Raw genomic sequence first — 13,826 nt, forward strand, 5'->3', positions numbered from 1 at the left:
TCCAGAAAAGTGATGGAAGCCCTGTCCTTGAAGACATTCAAAGTTAGGCTGGACGGGGCTCAGAGCAAGCTGATCTAGTTGTAGATGTCTCTGTTCATTGCAAGAGAGTTGGACCTGATGATCTTTAAAGGTCCATTCCACCTGAAAAAATTATGTGATTCTGTGATTCTAAGTCTTTTTTTTTTTACAGGAATAAAAAACAAAGCATTGACAATGCTCTGCCATAAAAATAAATAAGCTACGCCACATTTATCTCCACCTTATTCAACAGTAACACACTGCAAGGTAAAATGAACGATTTTCCTCACAATTCATTTCAGATAGCCAGGAGCTCTGGTCCTTGTCATTGGATATTACTTACTTTCGTAAGTGCTGCTTTGCTGCGGGGATGCCAGACATGTCCTCATTTAGCAAATACTTCTTAGCACCTAGGCAATAGCTTTCAATATATTCTGACCAATGCAGCTGACGAACATCAAAGTTGTATAACTGGGATATAAAGACAAACAGCAGAAGTTAAATGCAAGTATTCAAAACAAGTTCACTTCAAGCACTGACATGATCCAGACCAGGCCATCTCTATTAAGTTTTTAAAGCCACTGTTTCAAAGAAGACATGGACACTTAAAAACTATATTTCGTAGCTGTCAATTAATGTTTTACCCAGACAGAAATTTCAGAAAAGCAAGTAAAAATTCAGTGCTAACTGGCAGAAAACAATGAAATCTTTTTCTTTCAGGTAGACACTTTACATAAATACATGTGAACGTGCACCAATCTCCACACAGAATCATGCAAGAAAAATGGCAGTCCACTCAAACAGATCTGAAAGCCTCCCTGCAGTTTTTTGGATTTTTTTTTCTTTTTTTTTTTTGGTGTCACTTGAGTTAATTGTGAATAAATGAACAGGACACTGAATCAATAGGTGCCTCTGCATCAGTTGCAGCTCTGTGTTGTGCTGCATTTACTCTCGTCAGCTAGACTGACAGAAATCCATGGAATGGGTTACTACGTTGTTTGGCATCAATAAATCTCATTGCAGAGCTATTTAGTTAATTTCAGCACTGATACTGGAAAAATTGTTGGCAAGCTTTCAGGTTGTTGTCTGTCTATTAGGACAAAGAAATTATTTGTAAAGAGAAAGTGGTTTTGTTGGAGAGAGATTTTTTTTTTAATGGAGAAGTATTTCTTACATACAAAGCCCTAAAAGGGAAGATACGAAAAAAACAACCCTTTCTTTCACCTTCAAGGCAATCTGAGCCTATTGGTTTGGTAAAGGAACTTTGATATTAGAACAGCAACAACTTGAGTGAACTGTGTATAATGCAGGTTATGCAGATCCCTGTGTGTCTGTCAGATATGTATAGGGAACTATAGTCTCCATAAAATACCTAACTTGAATACATTGCATGCAATATGGCAGTGGCAACACAGAATGTGGAGAATAATCCATAATCTCATAAGCAACTTGGGAAGCCTGCAACACTGTCTAACTTGCACTGAAGTCCTTGCTGCTGTGCCTTTTTGTTTATTTGCATCAATGCAAGCTTCTGAATTACCAGTTAGGCTCCCTCTACATCTGCTATAGTCACAGCAGTACCACTGCCCTTAGCCATTTGAATTTTCTGCGTGCACTATCTATACAGAGTAGGGAAGAAGCCTTTTGGCTCTTTTCTTGGGAATCTATGTGAGAATCTCATGTGTGACTGGTTTGATGTGAATGTCTAAAAAGCTCTTTGAAAGGAGATACTGAACAAAAGTGCATTCAGGCTTATCTAATCTCTGTATTCCTTCAGTCTTTCAGTTATAACCCCATTCCAAAGGAGTAGTATTTCAAACCTATAAAGACTACAGTAGAGCTTGACATCCTGGAAAGTAATTGCTGTCTGGGGACTTAAATCAAACAGGAACATTTTTCATATTGTTCATGCTAACTCACCATGTGTTAACTAAATTTACTCATGCAGTGCCATTAAGACCAATGTGGATAAAAATGCCAGAATCTTTCAAGTAGTTTCCTTCCAGGCCTCCTACCAAATTCTGTACTGCCAGAAGAGATGAGGGAGAAAATGATACCATAAAGGAGCTTCCTAGTTTTCCAAAAATGGGACACTAAGAATAGGATGAGAAACTACTCAGAATGCTACAGTTATCCAATGAAAATTGTATTAAATTAACCACATATATTCGTATTATCACTGATGCTGTCTTTTTGGGGTCCCTGTATAGCACAATGGTTTATATAGACACATCCCCCATGAAAGGGGACGCCTGAAATTTTTAGAGTTGTTATGTGAAAACTAGAATTGACCATTTCTTCTTAGAAAGGGAAATATGTTTCTATACAAAAAGGAATGACTTTCCAACTCCACTAGCTATTCCAGTGTATGCAGCCAACTCAAGAGGGCTGAGTACAGCTGGGTCATTGGGGATATAAACTTATGTCCCCTTTGTGCACGCTATTTTGTCTGTGGAAACAAATCTAGCTTCTTTCTATGCCAAACAGAATAGAAGGTAAAGAGTTGCTATGTTAGCTGAAATGAACAGTGATTGATTTCTCCCAGAAGAAAGAGCAATACATCTCAGGAGAAAACATTCTCCTACATGGAAGTTCCTGATACCTTCCTAAATGGAAGGTTCCTGATAAGTTCTTGAATAAAACATGAAGAAATACTTTTTTTTTTCAGGTTCAAGTCAGTTACAGTAATCTAGGCAGATTCATTTGAGGACTCAACAGTATAAAAAAATAATTGCTGCAGATGAACAGAAGTGGAGTTCAGCAGTCCTCACACATGACATACTCACCTTTTTGTCCTCTGTGTTAAGCTGACCCATTAACATATTCATATTATCTGAAGACCAATCCCAGGACTGGGTGGAGAAATACTGCAGGAGCATCATAGACTTGTGTAGTCGATTGATAATCTTCATCATTCTGAAAGAGAGGAGGAGGATCAGAGATGGAGAGAAAGTATGTCTTAATGCAAAAAACTGTACTTTTAGTCTAGGTGTTTCTGCCAGTCCAAGTGCATAAGACTTGCAGTGCTCGATGAGCCTTCCACTGGTATATACAAGGCTGAACACCAACTCAGCAAGATTCTAAAAACTGCTCCAGGGGAGGTCCTGAACCTATCTTTAATGTGAATGCAAACACACATTCTTCAGGACAAGACTGATTAATTTACAGATTTGAACTGAAGTCTGTATCTACTCTACATGGCATGCATATCCATGAACCACTACCAAGTCAGCACAGTAGACTTTGGAACCACAAAAGTATCTTTGTCTCATAAGATGGATACTTCTCTCTTTCTATCACAGAAGAGCTCTTCTGTTCTCATGTCTGACTTGGCCTGAAGTGAAGGCTCTGATTTTGAATTTAGCTCATACTGAGTCAGCTCTAATTCAAAGGTGACTGCTTTAGCAGCATGGACAAGTTATGAAGCCTATTACTAAAGTTCAGCATTCAGATAATGGCAACTTTTTTTTTATCTTGGGTTTTCTTCCATCTGTCTGTTTTTCATAAAGGCCACAATTCTCCCTGTGTAATAAAGTGGCAATGTGGAGTGATTTTTATGTCCTTCCTTACGCAGGAAGTTCTAATAGCAGCAAACTCCTGGTGGATAAAAATTTTCATAGGCATTTTTGTGGTGAGGGAGAATGGGAGCACACAGATGAACTGTCTCAATGTCTTTGGGAGTCTGAGTGTCCTGGTAATGATGAAAGCCAGTTCAGGGCTGTTAGACAGGAACTTTGGAAATGAAAGTTCAGGTATCACATGTTTCTTGGCTTTTTTTTCTTTTTTTCTTTTTTCATTTTTTAAATAACAAAAGGGAATGACTGTAATGGTGTCCTACCTCACAAGATTATTTGACAAGTGTCTCAGTGGTCACGAGTACAAAAGGCCTATAGGGGGCAGTTGCTTTAAAGTGCTGTGATGTTCAGTGCTTGATCTGTTTGGAGAGAACACCATGTTCTTTCAAACTGGGTAAGGGCAAGAGAAAGCATCAAAAGGCTGATTTCTGTGGAAAACAGAGCTGTTTTCATGAGGAATTTTGAGCTGCCCGGAGGGTAACAAAGTCACTGTGACAAATAAAAAGTGGCAGTCTGTGGAAGAATGGTGCCAGGCTGGCCTCTCCTCCTGCAGATGTGACTGCCACTTAGATAAGCATTAAGCACAGCAAAAAAGACGTGATTCTCCTCAATTCAGAGCAAAGCTGTGCAGCTTACTAAGTGTATTTAAAGCACACATAGAGACTCCTACTCAGAATTAAAGTGGCTTTCATTTTAGAGCAAAACATCAAATTAAGAGAACTTTCATTCTGAATAATTACATGCACATGGATTAAATGCAGTTTATTTAAACTACTTCAAAAGTGCTTCAAATTAATCTCTCTGTCTGTGTGAGCAACAACTGTGGGACAAAACTTTGAATATTTTAATGCCTTAAAGGAACTCAGGAAACAAAGTATATGATTAGATTGCAAAAATCAGGACCCTTAAACTGTCTCTCGAAAAGCCATCAGTATCTTTAAAGTGCTTAGGGTTAATGAAATCTGTCAGAAAACAAGCAAAACAAAAAATCCACACAAAAAAAACCCAAACCAACAAAACAAAGCAAAAAAAAAAAAAACACAAAAAAACAAAAAAACAAATACAAAGAGAATCAACAGTGTGTCTCTACTTTTGTTTTGAAAATAGGCTGTTACACTGGAAAACAAATACCCTATTCATATGGCCTTCTGTCAATATGAGCCCTACCTATAGAACTACTCAGTGCAACTTATCTAAGCAGCTGAAAGTGTGCATCAAAGAGAGAAATGAAGATATCTAAACAGGCACATATAAAAACTGTGGTATATGCTAACTGGTTCATCTCAAATGCACTTACTAGTATTTACTAGTTTGGATTAAGCATTAGTGCAATGAAAAATATCAATTAAGCAGAAACACGAATTTCTTCAGGTTCTGAGCAGCTATAACAAAGACTCTTTTTAGAATATCTCCTTCTCCATTGTGAATGAAGTAAGAGGGAAAAAGAAAACAGTAGCACCTGTTACTGACAGCCTTATTAGTTACACTTAAAAAATGCACCTTGTCTTCTAGAAGGATGTTTAGAACAATGATTTCTTTATTTACTCCTGTACTGAGCCATGCATGAGCAGAGAGTCTTGGGTGCAACAGACTGCTCCAAGAGACTAGTAATGATATAAAACACATTATTACCTTGGCCATGGGTGGAAACGGAGCGATAAGAGTAAGCTAAATAAGGCACTTTTGCTAGACACCTGGCAATTTATATGAAGCGAACTAACATTTAAAGTAAAGCTCTAAGGAGTGGCAATATATAAAAGCTCAAGGCAGATAGAGATGGCTTTTGTACCTGCACTTTCCCAATTCTGGGAGACATAGTACTGCAGTCTACATTAATGAAGCTCACAGGCTGCACCTGAATTGCAAAACCTTAACCAACTCCCTGATATTCTGTTGCATGTGATAATCCATCACTTTATGATGAGCTGAGTATGGATTCAGTAGAGAAATAAAGCCTGAATCTTGTTCTTGACAAAGAAGATTCTCCTGCTTGCAAATGTGGCATAACGTCATAAAGGTAATCCAAGAAAATGCCATGAAGATGGCTTGTTCTTCTATATGTGGCTGTGATAAGTGACAAATAAATTAAGCTTAGGTGCTTGTTTGAATGAGCTGTTGCCATGCACTCTATCCCACTGTTGTAGTATGTGGATGAGCTTAAGTAGTGCTGTAGAAAAAAAAGGAGGATTATTATTTAAAAAAAAAGAAAAAGAAATAGAAAAAAAGACTTGGTGACTTCACAGATTCATTGCTCAGTCATGTTTGCTCAGGTCACAAATCTGAAAGTTCAGATCCTTCTCAGCATGCTGAAATCTAGTTGAAATTCAAAGAAGGTATTATGGCCAATGTCCACTGACTACCAACAACAATCAGATTTATGAAAAATGTCAATTATAAAATCAGTGCCAAGATTTCACTGCTGCCTGTTTCAGCAGAGTACGGAGACTCCAGCCTATTCCAGCTCAATTTTACTTCATTTCTAGGGCAATTCTTGCCTACTGGATAACTGGAGGATTTTTTTTAATTGACACGTTTCCCTCTGTAGCAGACCATCAGAAAAGAATCAGGGCAGTGCATCAGCCAGGGATTTCCCTGCAAACAGGTGAACCCAGTCTTCTAATAAGAGATGTATTCTCCTGGCTTGGGAAACTCTGAAATGTGTAAATCATAGAATCACAGAATCATAGGGGTTGGAAGATCACCTAGTCTAACTCCCATGCTAAAGCAGGTTCCCTAGAGTGGGTTGCACAGGAAAGCATCCAGGCTGGTTATGAATATCTCCAGATAAGGAGAGTCCTCAATCTCTCCGGGCAACTTGTTCCAGTATTCTATCACTGTGAAGAGGTTCTTTCTCATGTTCAGATGTAGCTTCCTGTGTTTCAGTTTGTACTCATTGCCCCTTGTCCTGTTGCTGGACACCAATGAAAGGAGCCTGGCCCCACTGTTTTGACAAGACTTTTAGATATAAATATCAAAAGTCTAAGTATTAAGTATAAATATTTAAATATCTAAGTATTGGTGAGATCTCCTCTCACTCTTCTCCAGGCTGAACAGCCCCAGGTTTCTCAGTCCTTCCTCCTAAGAGGGATGTTCCGTAATCATATTTGTACTCTCCATTGGACAAGTTCCCCTGTCCTTCTTGAACTGGGGAGTCCAGTACTGGTCACAATACTCCAGATGTAGCCTCAGCAGGGCAGATTAGAGTGGAAGAGAACCTCCATTGACCTATTGGCCATTTTCAGTGCTCTTTTCAATGCACTCCAGGATATTATTGGCCTTCTTGACCACAAGGGCACAGTGCTGGCTCATGGCCAACCTGTTGTCCACCAGGACACCCAAGTCATTCTCTGCAGATCTCCTTTCCAGCAGGTGAACCCATAACCTGTACCGATGCATGCAGTTATTCCTCCCCTGGTGTAGGACACTGCACTTGCCCTTGTTGAACCTCATAAGGTTTCCTCTCTGCCCAACTCTCAAGCCTGTCCAGATCTCGCTGAATGGATAGCACAGCCTGCTGGTGTGTCAGCCACTCTTCTCAGCTTTGTATCATCAGCAAACTTGTTGGGGGTGCACAGATGAAGATGCTGAACAACACTAGAACCTATACTGACCCCTGGGGAACACCGCTAATTGCAGGCTTACTACTAGACTCTGCGCTGCTGATCACAAACCTTTGGGTTGTCAGTCAGTTAGTTCTCAATCCACCTCACTGTCTACTCATCTACCCCACAATTCCTAAGCTTACTTAAGAGAATGTTATGAGAGACAGTGCCAAAAGCCTTGCTGAAGGTACACCGCATCCACTTTTCTCCTCTCGTCTATGAAGCCAGTGATATATATAGAAAGCTACCAGATTGGTCAAGCATGGTGAATCCATGTGGATTATTCCTGATTACTTTTTTCCACTTTCTTTGAGATGACATCAAGAATAAGTTATTCTATCACGTTCCCAGGGACAGTGGTGAGACGGACTGGCCTGTAGATTCATGGGTACTCTGTCTTCCCTTTTTCAAGACTGCAGCAACAATGACTTTCTTCCAGTATTCAGACATTTCCTCCATTCTCCAAGATTTTTCAAAGATAAGAGTAGTTCAGCAGTCACTTCTGTCAGTTTCCCCAGAACTTGTGGGTGCATCCCACTGGACCCCAGGGATTTGTGTGTGTCAAGTATGTAGAGCTGATCTCCAGTCAGATTCTTCTCAACCAAAGGGATTTATTTTTTTTTTTTGTCTAGACTCTCATTCTCTAGACCAGGGTCTGAGATTTCTGAGGGACAATCTTAGCAGTAAAGACTGAAGCAAAGATGATCAGCATCTGCATCTTCTCAGAATCACCTGTTAGTAGGACATTCCCCTCTTTAAGCAGTGGACTCATATCTTCCCTAGTATTTCTGTTGGTATTCACGTACACAAAGAAGTCCTTCTTGTTGCCCTTGATCACTCTTGCCAGTTTTAATTCCAAGTGGGCTTTAGCCTTCTTTGCTGCATCCTTGCAGACCCAGACAATGATCCCATATTCTTTACAAATTCTTCCATGTTCTCTAAGCTTTCTTACATTTGAGGTTTTCCATGAGCTCCTTGCTCATCCGTGCAGGTCTCCTGCCACATTCACTTGATTTCTCAGGGATGCAAAGATCTTGAGCTTGAAGGAAGCAGTGCTTCAATGTTACCCAACCCTCTTGGGCACCCTTACCTTCTATTGTTCTAAGTCACAGGATACCTCCAGTTATCTTGAAGAGGTCAAAGTTGGCTCTTCTGAAGTCCAACATTGCAATTCTACTTACTGCTTTGTTTCTTTCATGCAACATCTTGAACTCCACTGTCTCATAGTTGCTGCAGCCAAGGCTTTCCCCGAACTACGTATCCCCAACCAGTTCTTCTTTGTAAGAATAAAGCCTAACAGCAAAACTCTACTTGTTGGCTCCTCTACCACCTAGACCTGGAAGTTATCTTCACTTCAGGAGACTTCTGGATTGTTTGCAGCCAGCCATTGATGTTTTCCTAGCAGATGTATGAGTGACTGAAGTCTCCCATCAGGATAAGAGCCTGAGAGTGCAGTGCTTCTTGTAGCTGAAGCAAGAAGGCCTTGTCAACAAGCTCCTCTTGGTCACATAGGCTGTAGTAGACCGCAACCAACAGATGTCCTTTATTGGTCTAGTCTGTAATTTTTACTCACAAGCTATCATCATGATCATAGCTGTTTCTCAGAGGCAGCTCTTTGCAATTCATTCACTTCATAATACTACCCTGCTCCTCCTGCCCTATTTCTTCTAAAAACTTTGTAGACCTCAGTTGTAGCATACCAATTTTGTGACTCATCCCACCATTTTCTTATGATTGCAATTAGTTTGTATTTTCTCATTGCATTATTCCAGCTCCTCCTGCTTATTTCCCATGCTTTGTGTATTGGTTTAAAGGCACTTCAGCTGCATTACCTTATTCGAGGAGCCTTTCCAGATTCCTGTGGGACATATTTGAGGTTTTCCCTTGTTACTTCCTAAAGCGTCAGCGTTGCTTGCCTCTCTTACTCAGAAGTACATCCCCTTCCTTCATCAAATCTAGTTTAAAGCTCTGCTAGTCAGTTCAGACAGCTTGCTACCCTGAACGTTCTTTCCCAGCCTGGTCAATTTCATCCCATCCAACATTGACATGCCTGGTCTTTCAAAGGTACATCTAAGATCAAAGAATCCCAGGTCCTGAACAGGACACTATCCATGCAGACAACCCATTCAACATCTTTCCAAGGGACAAAAAGTGTGTGTTAATATTTTGCAGGTCTTGAAGGAATAGGAGAAGATAGTAATCCTCTGGCTTTATCAGACCTGGTAGTGTCTTCTTGATGTCACAAATGTGGGTGCCCAGTAGGCAACAAAACTCTCTACAGAGATTGTCTGAGTGGCACATGGGTGCTTCTCAGCAAGGAGTCCTCAGTTATTATGCACTCTTCACCTTTTTTTGGTGATAGCGGTTCTAACTTTGGTCCTTGGTCGAACCAATTTAATGCAGTTGTCCTTTCTTGGGTCTAGAGCTCAGTTTAAAACCTGTGCTGTGCTCTGGCAACTGGAAAGGTTGGGAATGCTAGATTATCTTTTCTTTTTGAATAATCTCAAGACAAGGCCTAAACTGATGAAAGACCAGTTCTCAAAAGCTAGAGATCTGCTCTCTGTAACAGCAGTGCATGTGGAGATGGTTGAAGGAATGCAGATTCTTACCTGGGCTTTCGTCCTGTGAGCCTCATGTACAGGTCATAGAGTATGGCAGGAGCCTTGTGACTAACAGTTATCCAGTACTGGTTTATTAAGTAGTTGGATGTCAAGTGAGCGTTGGGTGTTCTGAAGGCCTGTTCCAGTGGATTTCTTTTGAATGTGGACATGACATACTGCTCTGTAAAAGAACAGGCATTTTACTTAAAAGCAGGTGCTCAAATGAGTAGGGCACAGTCATAATGACATGCTGCAATAAAGTCCAAATTATGGTGCTTCACGTGTTTAACCTGTAGTTCTGTGAACCATGTAACCAGGATTTGGACACTATGATCCTATAGTGCCTTCTGGCATTAGCAGAACCACAGAATCATAGAACATCCTGAGTTGGAAGGGACCTACAAAGATCACTGGTTCCAAGTCTTAGCTCTACACAGAACTATCCAAAAATCAAACAGTATTTCTCAGAGCATTGTCCAAATGCTCCTTGAACTTCAGCAAGCTTGGTGCTCTGATCACTGTTCTGGGGAGCCTGTTCCAGTGCACAGTCACCCACTGTGTATTTGTTTTCCCTTACACTCTCCTGATGGCAGCTCCATACCATTCCCTCTAGACTCATCACTATCACTAGAGAGAAGAGATAGGTGCCTGCCCCTTCAACTCCCCCTTATGAGGAAGCTGTAGGCTGTGATGAGGTCTCCCCTCAGTTTTCTCTTCTGTAGGCTGATCAAACCAAGGGACCTCAGCCACTCTTTAAATATCTTGTGCTTTAGACCATCTTTACAACTCTTCTTTGGACGCTCTCTAATACTTTTATGTCCTTCTTATATTGTGGCATTACACACTACTTGAGATGAGGTCACTCCAGTGCAAAGTAGAGATAAATCCCTGTATTGCTTATTTAGAAAATATGCTGCATTTAGACTTAACACTGGCAAACCTAAACTTTCCTATCAAAACACAACAATTTAATGGAAGAAATGCAGGCAGTTGAAATGCCTTAAAGCATTTCAAACCAAGAAGCTACATTTCTGATTTTGCTTGTAGCAGACATAAAGAAACTGGTAAGTTTTAACATCTTTAGATTATTCTCAGATCACTGAAAGCAAACTTTGAACTATTAGCATAAAACAAAGATGATGTTTTTAATTTCTTATAAAATTTCCAAAAGAACTATAGTTAATATTGCTGAGTCAGGAAAAAGCTGCTTATTTATTATATAGTACAGTCCCACTCCTCAAAAGCCATCATTAAGATTTTCCAAATGACATCTGACTTACAACATCAAGTACTGTAGCTTGCTCTCACATGAGCTATGGATGCACAGAGGCAGCAAGTTCTGTTGCATTATTAACTTGAAAAACTCCCAATAGGGTGGAAATCATTTCATTCACTTTGCATGGTAAAGCGTGAAGTATTCTGGGCCCAGCTCTTGCAATGGTACAGAGCCACAGAAATGGCACCTAACTGGAACTAACTGGAGTATTTGCATATTGGAGAGGCTTAATGGAACAACAGTAGTTGAATATAAGACTATCATTGTAGGGACTGACAAACAGATGGTGCTGCTCTTTTTGAGTACCAATGAGCTAACCAAAGAATATGTCCATTTTTTTCCCTTTTTTTTTTTTTTTAAGTTGAACTATTTGCCCTCCAGTGAGTCTGAGAGTTATGACAGCAATCTGTGCTCATATTATAGTTTACAGTCTAAGCTTATGTTAGAAACAGAAAATCAGATTAGAATTTGAAAGTCACAGAAATATCCAGATCATCTTTAGATAAGCAGATTTCAGTCATATATTCAGACAGTCCTCACAAGCATCTGCAGTCAGCTCATTAATGCAATTCAAGTAGTGATTTTTGCTTTACTTGGTGAAAGCAACTGGAGTAGACTTGATCTGGAGAAGACTTTAGTCACAAAGTTGCAAAGTTGAGACAACAAAGACTTAAAATAGTTCAATTTAATTTGATTGCAGGTTCACTGTTAATTTTTTTCCCATTATATGGCATGTTTAATGGCTGAAAGCCAGTTCTGAAACTCATTTTACATTTCACTAGATAGAACTGACTGACTTCCTTTCTGTTTTATGTAGCCAAACTGCAGTGCTGTGGTTATTTTGCAGTCATCTTGTGGAGTGTGATATAGAAACATTATGTTTTGCAGCATGTTCTCTCATTGAAGCAGGCTGCAAATGAAAGCCAGCTGGTCTGTGAGAGTAAGAAGAAGGCCCAAGTCCTCTAGTGATGTTGCAGAAGCAGCAGGCTGGCTGGGAACGCGTCCTTTAAATTCTTCTCTCACTGCAGGACAACAGCCTCTTGGCTAAAGCTGCAAACATATCAGAAAACCAACAGGCTGCTTTTTCTTTTTTATTTTTTTTCTTATATGAAAAGTAGAAGTACTAAAACTCTTTCCCTATCATCAGATAGAAATGAAATTTTCTAAAAGAAAACTTCAAATTTACCTTCTGTATTTCCAAGCATACTTACAGGCTTAAAGAACATCCTGAACATACCCAGGCAGACAGTATTTACCTCTAAACTCCACAACTTTCTGCCTTGAGCCTGGGCAACCCTAGCTCGGCAGCAGCAGGTGGGAACAGGGATTAGTTTTTTTTAATAGAAGTGGGTTCATTTAATATTATGGTAATTGTGCTCAATATATACAGAAACTAACTGAGAGAGAAACAGGTAGGTAGGAATAAAGCTGCCTTCAAAAAATTACTTGCCCAGTCAGAGGAGCCTTTCAGCATACTGCAAGCACATATGAAAAGCTTGGTGAAAATGAATGTGTTGAGACCATGAACCTGCAGGAAGGCATTTGCAGAGCTGAAATGCAGCAAGCAGCTGTGCAACTAGCTTTGGAAAGAGGATAAATGTATCAGTAGCTTGGTCATAGAAGAGTGACATTTCTCTGTGGCAGATTTAACAGGCAACCAATTCTATCCCCAGTGCTTATGGATCAGGAGAGCAATCCCATGAACTCTGCTTCTTTTTCCCTCAAGAAAGTTTCTCTTACAGACACTAAACGACAGTTTATGTCTAAGTTCTCACCCACTTATCAACATTTGAATTCTTCTAGTCTTCTTTGGTCACTTCCTTTCCTCATGGAAACCTATCAGTTTCACCGAGAACAACTGATATTTTGGAATTGTGATAATTTTGATACTGTCTGTATGGCTTTGGCTCAATTCAAATCCTGATGTTAATACACCACAAATCAAGTTATCAGCTGTAAGTGATTGTGAATATTTCCTCCTGGAATCACATTAAAGATAGATGTTGCTGCCCTTACCTCTTGGCATTTTTTTTTACTTCCATGGCCAGAATAGCAAGAAGGAACAAGTCAATCTTATATGCAGAAAGTGCAACTCTTGCCATGTCAGATGATTGGCCATGTTCAGAATTCACACAGATCAGCAACGCTTTTCACATTTTGGTTACATAATGCTTCTAGTGGAAAATGCAACTATAGTAAAGCAGCAGCAATATTATCACAGAATCACTGAATTGCAGGGGTTGGAAGGGACCTCTAGAGATCATTGAGTCCAACCTCCCTGCAAAGCTGGCTCCCTACAGCAGGTTATACAGCATCTTCAACATCTCCAGAGGAGACTCCACAACCCCTCTGGGCAGCCTGTTCCCGTGCTCCATCACCCTCACTGTGAAGAAGTTCTTTTGCATATCCGTGCAGAACTTGATATGCTCCAGTTTATGGCTGTTGTCCTCTCCCCACAGACTGCTGAAAAGAGGTTGTCCATGTCCCTTTGTCTTCCATATTTAAGATATCTATAAACATTAATCATTAATTTCTCAAGGCTGAACAGACCCTGGTCACCTAACAACTGACCAGTTCCACCCTTACAGGGGAGATGCTCCAGGCCCTTTATCACCTTTGTGGCTCTCTAAGAACTCTCATCAGGAGATCCTTGTATTTTTTGTACCGGGGAGCCCAGAACTGGGTACAGTACTGCAAGTGACGCCTGATCAGGGTAGAGCAGAGGGGGATGATCACCTTCCTTGACCTGCTGGCC

At 40.2% G+C, this 13,826-nt stretch overlaps 1 protein-coding gene across 4 annotated transcripts in view; it reads right to left on the reverse strand.

The window, feature by feature from the left end:
* The window catches only part of FAR2 (fatty acyl-CoA reductase 2), a 135,799-nt gene that overhangs the window by 7,997 nt on the left and 113,976 nt on the right, over positions 1 to 13,826 (reverse strand). For all 4 annotated transcript variants that reach the window (XM_052690541.1, XM_052690539.1, XM_052690540.1 and 1 more), the window contains 3 exons: positions 9,805 to 9,976; positions 2,805 to 2,934; positions 362 to 489 (listed from right to left, as the gene is read on the reverse strand). In XM_052690541.1, the coding sequence (XP_052546501.1) occupies positions 362 to 489; positions 2,805 to 2,934; positions 9,805 to 9,976 (430 nt within the window). The remainder of the gene's footprint in view (positions 1 to 361; positions 490 to 2,804; positions 2,935 to 9,804; positions 9,977 to 13,826) is intronic.

The sequence above is a fragment of the Tympanuchus pallidicinctus genome, unplaced genomic scaffold (assembly GCF_026119805.1).
Source record: "Tympanuchus pallidicinctus isolate F22 unplaced genomic scaffold, pur_lepc_1.0 scaffold27, whole genome shotgun sequence".
Taxonomy (NCBI): Eukaryota; Metazoa; Chordata; class Aves; order Galliformes; family Phasianidae; genus Tympanuchus; species Tympanuchus pallidicinctus.